This window comes from Puma concolor, chromosome B1, assembly GCF_028749965.1.
Source record: "Puma concolor isolate L17-30 chromosome B1, mPumCon1.1.hap2, whole genome shotgun sequence".
Taxonomy (NCBI): domain Eukaryota; kingdom Metazoa; phylum Chordata; class Mammalia; order Carnivora; family Felidae; genus Puma; species Puma concolor.
The window spans coordinates 67,379,277-67,387,121 of record NC_141670.1 but is presented as its reverse complement, the minus strand read 5'-3'; the positions used below and the strand labels follow the sequence as shown (position 1 = coordinate 67,387,121).

Below are 7,845 nucleotides of genomic sequence, written 5' to 3'. Positions count from 1 at the left end.
TCTGAATGGCTCCTATCAACAACACAAGAAACAACAGGTATAGGTGAGGATGTGGATAAAGGGGAACTGTCTTGCACTGTTCATGGGAATGCAAACTGGTGCAACCACCCGGGAAAACAGAGGATTTTGAGGTTCCTCAAAAAGTTAAAAATAAAACTACCCTATGATTCAGCAATCACACTACTAGGTATTTATCCAAAGAATACAAAAATATTAATTCAAAGGTATACATGAACCCTGATATTTATAGCAACATTATCTACAAAATCAAATTATGGAAACAGCCCAGGTGACCATTGACTAATGAATGGACCAAGAAGAAGTGATATATATATATATATATATATATATATATATGCATATATATACACATACACAATGGAAAATGCTTGAGCCATAAAAATGAATGAAATATATTATGTTCTTTATTAAATTTGTGTTTGTAATTGATTTTAAAATGTACTAGTAATTTTGAAAAAATCAAGGGAGTGATGTGTATAAGTGTGTGTGTATATACACACACATAGTCATTTGTTAAATCTTAATATTACATTATTCAGATCATATATATACTTAATTTACTTGATCTAATAGAATCTCCAGAATTAAGACCCATTACTATTTGGTTTCTACGATTTTCTTTACTTCTATGTAGCTTATACTTTCATTATTTATTTATTTATTTATTTATTTTTAAAGTTTATTTATTTATTTTGAGAAAGGGAAAGAGAGAGAGGGAAGGACAGAGAGGGAAGGACAGGGAATCCCAAGCAGTCTCCATGTTGTCAGTGCAGAGCCTGATGCAGAACTCAAACCCACGAACCTTGTGATCATGACCTGAACCAAAATCAAGAGTTGGACACTTAACCAACTGAGCCACTCAGGTGCCTTTAGCTTATACTTTGAAATACTTTGACAATCAATCTTGTCATTATAGATTTAATAGACATTCTAAAATACTAATGGGATATGTTTGAATATTAAAATTTAATTATCCAATATTTCCAGATATGCTTCAATTTTTGCGTATGCCCTAATTAACACACACACACGCACACACAAACACACACACACACAGTGAGTTGTCTAATTGCTGCAGTATCTAAAACTGCATGGCATATGGTGCAGTTGCACCAAAATTGACAATATGGAATAATATAATATTTCTGTCAACAAATTTTTAAATGATGCAAAACCAACATGCTATGTGTTAATATAATATCTTTAATCTAATCTATATATTTACTTTTTCCCAATTTATTATAATTATTTCCCTAAAGAACAATTAATGTATCAAAAGGATGTTTATTGATCTAGACAAAGTCATGGATTATATTTTATTCATAAGCTCAAATGTTGAATGCTTGTTACTCTTTGCTAATAGTTCTGACCACAGTGCATAATTTGAATTAAAGGCAAAACTGGTTTGAAAGTTGGTGGGTAAGCTGAGGCACAGTATGGTAATAAATGATTATTTGATTCTAATAGCTATATATTTCATGTATGTTGAGTCCCTATCTTGATTATCATGAGACTGTCCTCTTGTAATTTGTAACACTGAACAAATATGCAGATCCAGGTATAAAAGAACATTGTAATTTTTCATAGAAGTGTAAAAATAATTACACACAGGAATAACAGACTTTTTTTTTAATTCAAGTAACAGTCTATTCTTTTGACACTAAGGCAATTTTGATTCTTTTAAAAGTGTTGAAATGTGTCTTCAATACATTTATCAAACATTAAAACAGAATCATGTTTGGTATTTTAGTGTCAGTTTTATCCAAATTATACTATTTACAAAATTTAATTATGTATGTAAACATGAATCTGAAAACATTGAGAATTCTATCATTTCTCAGCTCTAGTATAAAAGAACAATTAAAACTTTTGTAAGTCACCAAGTGTAGCTGAAAATTACTGTAAAATAGCTGTGATGTACCCATTAAATACCACAGAGACAGCTACATTTTGCTGATGAATATACTGAAAAGCTAAGTGCTTTTCCAATTACCAATAGGACTATATAATTTATTAAATACAAACAGACAAAAAAACAAAAATATGCTTGTATGCTCTGGTTAAGACTTAATCTCCTGGGAAATAGGAAAACGTACCAAGACTTAAGACTGCAGACAAGAACTTCCATAGCATAACTTTCAGAATACATTGCTATGTATGAAGTTTCCCAGAAGAGGTAAATGATATTTGAGTGTTTTCGGAAGGATAGTGAAAATCGGCTTTGATAAGGTGCTGCTATAGTTCTTTTTTTTCCCATTCATACAGGAACAGATAAATGGTTGAACAAGTGGCATTAGAAGTAGCCCCTGATGACCTTTTAAGGCTGTAATGGTGGGTTGTCCATTTTCATCTTGTATTGATTTCCATGATAGTATTTATCCTTAATATTGTTCTCACTTGAAAATTTATATAATATGATAAATTGTTATATATGATTAAACATATTGTTTCATCCTGTAAAATCTTTTACTACTGAATGTAAAACCCAGTCAAATTAACTTATTTCTCAAAAGAAAACCCTATGAGGAATTTTTGAGTGGGAATCTGAAAGGCAATAAGGTTCTAAATTGCATTTTTTAAAAAATGCTTCAACTTTACATAGATATAATTAAATGGAATTTGGTTTGCCATACATGCTGACACTTCTCTGGGAATATATTCCATTGCCCAATATTTTCAGTTAATTTGCCTTTTATCTAGTTTCTTATTTTCTGACCCAAATCTGTTTCTCCCTCATGGCTTTCCTATTTCTATCAATGATGTCGTATTTAAAACCGGTCATGTTTACCTCTTTTTATGACCCATATTTATTCAGTTGGCATTTCATGTCTGGTTCCTTAATACACCTTGTTTCAAAATATATACTTTCAAATTATTCTCTTATATTAAAAACTATAAACTCACCTTATTGCAGCAGCCTGTCAACTGATACCTCTTCCTCTAATTTCCCTTTTCTTCATTCCATTAAAAAATAATAAATTCTAGAGGCACCTGGGTGGTTCATTCATTTAAGCATCTGACTCCCGGTTTCGGCTCAGGTCATGATCTCACATGGTTCATGAGTTGGAGCCCCTACCTCAGGCTCTGCACTGATGTGTGGAGTCTGCTTGGGTTTCTCTCTCTCTCTGCCCCTCCCCTGTTCACTCTCTCTGTCTCTCTCAAAATAAATAAACTTACAATATTAAAAAATAATAATATTAAATTCTAAAAGTGCTGTTTTCACTGCCATTTCTGTTTTCAAAAATTATTGAGTCCCTATTGTCTGGATTAAGTCCAAACTCTTTACATTGGTTTCTTCTTCCTCTCCCACCCTCCCAAATCTGATCATAACCTACTTTTCTTACCTTCTCAAATATCACCTTCTTTACATAAAACATTTACTTCTTTAGTTTCAGTCAAGGACCTCCCATATCATATTCCCATTCTTTGTTTCACACCTTTTCTCATTCCAGGGCCCTTCACTGCTATCACTTCACTTTTTACTCTGTTTAGTAGAAATATGCTATTTGATAGAGTTGTGTTTATTTGTTTGTTTGTTTGTTTAGTGCAGTTATCTCATAATTTTACCTTGGTTTTTCTAAACTTTCAGTGTTTACACATACCCACATTATCACTGACATCATTATTTGCAATACAACTTACATTTTCTATAAAAAGATAAACTAAATTACCTTTTTTTGATTGTTCTCACTTTACTTGCTCTCTACCTCATCCCATCAATTTTCAAAATAATGCAGAGTACCAGACTATGTTTGAGCACGCGGAGGAAAAACAAAGCAAAACACTGTTATGCGCGTTAAAACATTGACTGAACTCAAGCGTTAAAATTTAAGAGGTTTATTCTCCTTTTATCAAGCAATGTCTACAGACAGAGCATCCACATGGTGTAAGCTACTGAAGAAGGATGTATGAGACAGACTTACATTAAATCATTAGACACTTTATATGGTTCATGTTCACAAGGGAGAAAATCGCTAAAAAGGAAAGCAGGTAAGTAGAAACATAAGCTGATCTTTGTTGTTTATTAAATCTACCTCCCATAATGTTTCCTTAAGCTAAGAAGAAATCTACTGTATCACACAGCTCAGGATGCTATATATACATAAGATATTACACACTATAAAATTTCAGGTTTCTAAGCAGTTTTATACAATTTAAACTTGAGTAAAATTGTATTTAAAAAAGACCTTATTGGATTACCTTCAGTAAACGGAGGTCATTTCAACAGCCCATTAGCATTTTTAGCAACAATTAAAAAAAATAAGTAAAAAGATTCTCCAAACATGTAAGCTATTACTTTAAGCCTAGATAATTATCTGCTTATTTCAGTAAACCAACTTTCTAGTTTTAATCCACGTCTACTGGCCTTTTATTTGCCCTTAAAAAAAAAAGAAGCAATAATTTTTACTTCTATACAGTTTCTCAAATAAGAGGATTAGTTAGGTTTCAAACCATAGCACACAGTTAATGAGGGGGTCATTTAAGGATTATGTAGGAGTTGAGCAGAAGTTATTTAGGAAAGTTCTTAAGGAATGAAGTTCTTTGATGAGTTATATTTAAATTGCCAAGGCAATAGTGAAGTATGTCTTTACTCACCACTGTGGAGCTATCCCCTTATTTCCAATTTCTGCTACTAATTCTCCTAACCCGCTAATATTCATCAGTTCTTGGTGTTAATTTCCCCATATGAGGTTTACTCTAAGCAGATACAAATGGTACTACTTTTTTAAAACTGAAAGTTCCTGCTGATTCAATTCTGGACTACATGAAAAGAAAGGAATCGATTCTGCTAATAATAAACATTTGTAAGCAGTTGACATCCCAGACAAACTTGCATTAAAAATACAATGCACTCCAAGGATTAAAAGCAAAATGAATAGAGAATACATTGCAAACATTTTTTCATAATTATTTTTCCTCCTTTCCTCCTCATTTTCCATAGCATGCTGCAGACCATATAGTAAGTATTAAATAGAGTTTGTCACTGGTGTACGACCTAAGGCCAACTTATGCCTTCAAATGATATTTCGTTGAGGTTTAAACCAATGCTGAAGACAGGATTTGGTGTAAGAGATGTTAAACTTTTCTCTTTTTTTTTTTTTTAATTTTTTTTTTCAACGTTTATTTATTTTTGGGACAGAGACAGAGCATGAACGGGGGAGGGGCAGAGAGAGAGGGAGACACAGAATTGGAAACAGGCTCCAGGCTCTGAGCGGTCAGCCCAGAGCCCGACGCGGGGCTCGAACTCACGGACCGCGAGATCGTGACCTGGCTGAAGTCAGACGCTTAACCGACTGCGCCACCCAGGCGCCCCTAAACTTTTCTCTTTTAATGACAAAAGATTTGTAGTTATGAGGGTGTTCAGTATGCAGCTTTCAGCCTACTTTTTCCTCTTGTGACATTCCCTTCAAGGCACAAAAGATTATAAACAGTGGATGGGACAGAATATTTTGAAGTAAGAATTTTAAGGTTCCACAAAACCTTTCTATTTCTAGTTTAAGCATACCAAAAGACAGAGAAAAAATAATAGATAAACCACTTCCAAAATGAAATGCTTAAAGTCATCTGAAATTCCCTGCAGTTATGTTTTAATTGTTTAAATTTCTACTTTGTTGGCTTGAATGTAATTATAGATTTGAATCTTGTGATTGATCTAGTTTTTTTATTAAATGTCGTGTTAAATATTTCCAGTCAACCAATATTACTAATTGTGTTCATCTTTGCAAAAGAAAAAATCTGTTTGATTTGGGTCTATCAAGTAACTTATGTTTGACTAGGGTGTGATCTTGAAAAGTTAAGCTGTAAATTTAAACAATGGGTTAAGTGCAATGTACTGGAAAACTCTTCATTCAATAATTATCTAATAGGGCTTCTAGGCATCTCCAACCCAAATGACTGTATTTCCTTTCTCAACTTCAGTGATCTCACAGTTTAACTTATTGAGTCTTCCATCTAGTATAAAGAGAGAGTCCTTGGAAGGTGTCATCAGGTACTGACCAAACAAGCCACTGTCCTGGATTTGCCTGTTCTTCTGGTTCCAAGGCCATTCTTCTGCCTTGAGTGGTTCCTTAAGACTCTTTATCATCTTAACCTTCCCAGAGGAGAGCTCCACAAAGAGCACATCAGTTTGTGTGCTTGAACTACCATAAATGTTGTATTGGTGAGCTTCAGTAAAAGATGGCTGAAATGCCAGATCAGATATGTGCAGATTTGTGTGAATATCAAAAGCCTCCTGTATTTCTCCTCGGATGGTAATGTACTGGACCCTTACAAGACCTCTCACATCATTAATGCTGACAAGATAGTGCCCATCTGGAGAGACATATGGAGTGCCCGTCACATCGCTATTGAATCCAATGACTGAGTCGGTTACACTGTCCACCATAAGCTGTGGTGGAATTGCCCCAGTGCTGTCAGGTTTGCAGCCAATAAAGTAGTATCCTCCCAAGTGTGTATATGCCAATGACTGAGGAATGCACTTATAGTCCATCAAGTTAATTGTCTTGATGTATGACATGGTTTCAAGATCAATTTTTTGTAATGCAGCTTCATCTTTGTGAAGAATAAATCCAAACCTGAAAAGATGAAAACCAGAGTTAGACAGGAAACTACAGAGGGGTAACCCCATATGAAAATGTACCGTGGGCAGGTGGAAAGGGCCATTGCAAGTCCACACATTAATTGTCATGCTATGCAGCAATTTGTGTCACGATCGTGTTAGAATTAAACTTTAAAATTTTGCCACCCTCCTCCTTTCTCTAGGTCATTCCTTCATTACAGCTAAACAGTTGTAACTCATGGTGTAGAAAACAAAATAATTAAAAGTAATATATCTAGTTAATTGGAACAACAAATTTTACTTTTACCATACAGGGGGAAAAAAGTAAAAATCATCTTGTGTGCCTCTAATCCTGATATTGAACAAGTTTGGTTTACTGCTACTAAAGTCAGCAAGAATAAAATACTTGAATATATAGGTATTTCACTCACTTCATTTCCTTCTTGTCTCATGACCAACAGAAAAATGTGACAGTCATCTCTACTTAGACAATTATCCACCACTTTCTACTTTCTCATTTTAATAAACTTTACAGGACTACCTTAATAAATGAAGATTTCTTTTTGCTAGAAAACTATTAAACTTCTATTTATTAGATTTTAGGATTACTTTTATTAACAACTTTTATGATTTTAACACTTATTATAAGTTTTAAATACAAGTTACATTTTTCAACCTTGCTATGCTTAAATTGTTATTGTTTCTGGTGGTATATCTAAGTTATATTGGTTATCTTATACTGAACAATGATAAACCTTAAAGATTTATGATATCTTCTGTTAAAGTTCATTTAAAAGTAAATATTTCTTATTTGTTTTAGTGTCCTCTTTAACTACTTCAGTATTTTTCACAGCATTTGTCTGGAATACTCGCTACAAATTATTATAAGTCCCTGTGATGAATGTAAATGTATTTTTAAACTGAGACCCATAAGACCAGTGGGTTCTTATGAAAAATAAGTAAGTTAAATAAGGTAAAATGAGATGGGGGCTACTATACGAAATTATATCTGAAAGGATACTGGTCAATGAAGAACTCTACTTTTTTTGCTAATAATATTGATTAAAACACAACCTAGTATTTGTTAATAATATTGTTATTATTTTTTGTTAATAATATTGATTAAAACACATCCTAATATTTTCAAAAGCTCCTTAAATATAAAAAAAAGGCATCTATTATTACACTGACTGTGCTTATAAATGAAAAAAAAAAACAAATAAGATGACTTGTGACAATGTAAAACAAACAAAAACTCTAATGAT

General features: G+C 33.0%; 1 protein-coding gene across 6 annotated transcripts in view; it reads right to left on the bottom strand.

Moving 5' to 3' along the window:
- Positions 1-5,341: 5,341 nt before the first annotated feature.
- Positions 5,342-7,845, bottom strand: part of FSTL5 (follistatin like 5) — a 780,922-nt gene continuing 778,418 nt past the window's right edge. For all 6 annotated transcript variants that reach the window (XM_086703952.1, XM_086703953.1, XM_086703951.1 and 3 more), the window contains one exon: positions 5,342-6,596. In XM_086703952.1, coding sequence (XP_086560078.1) covers positions 5,894-6,596 — 703 coding nt within the window. In that variant the 3' untranslated portion in view covers positions 5,342-5,893. The remainder of the gene's footprint in view (positions 6,597-7,845) is intronic.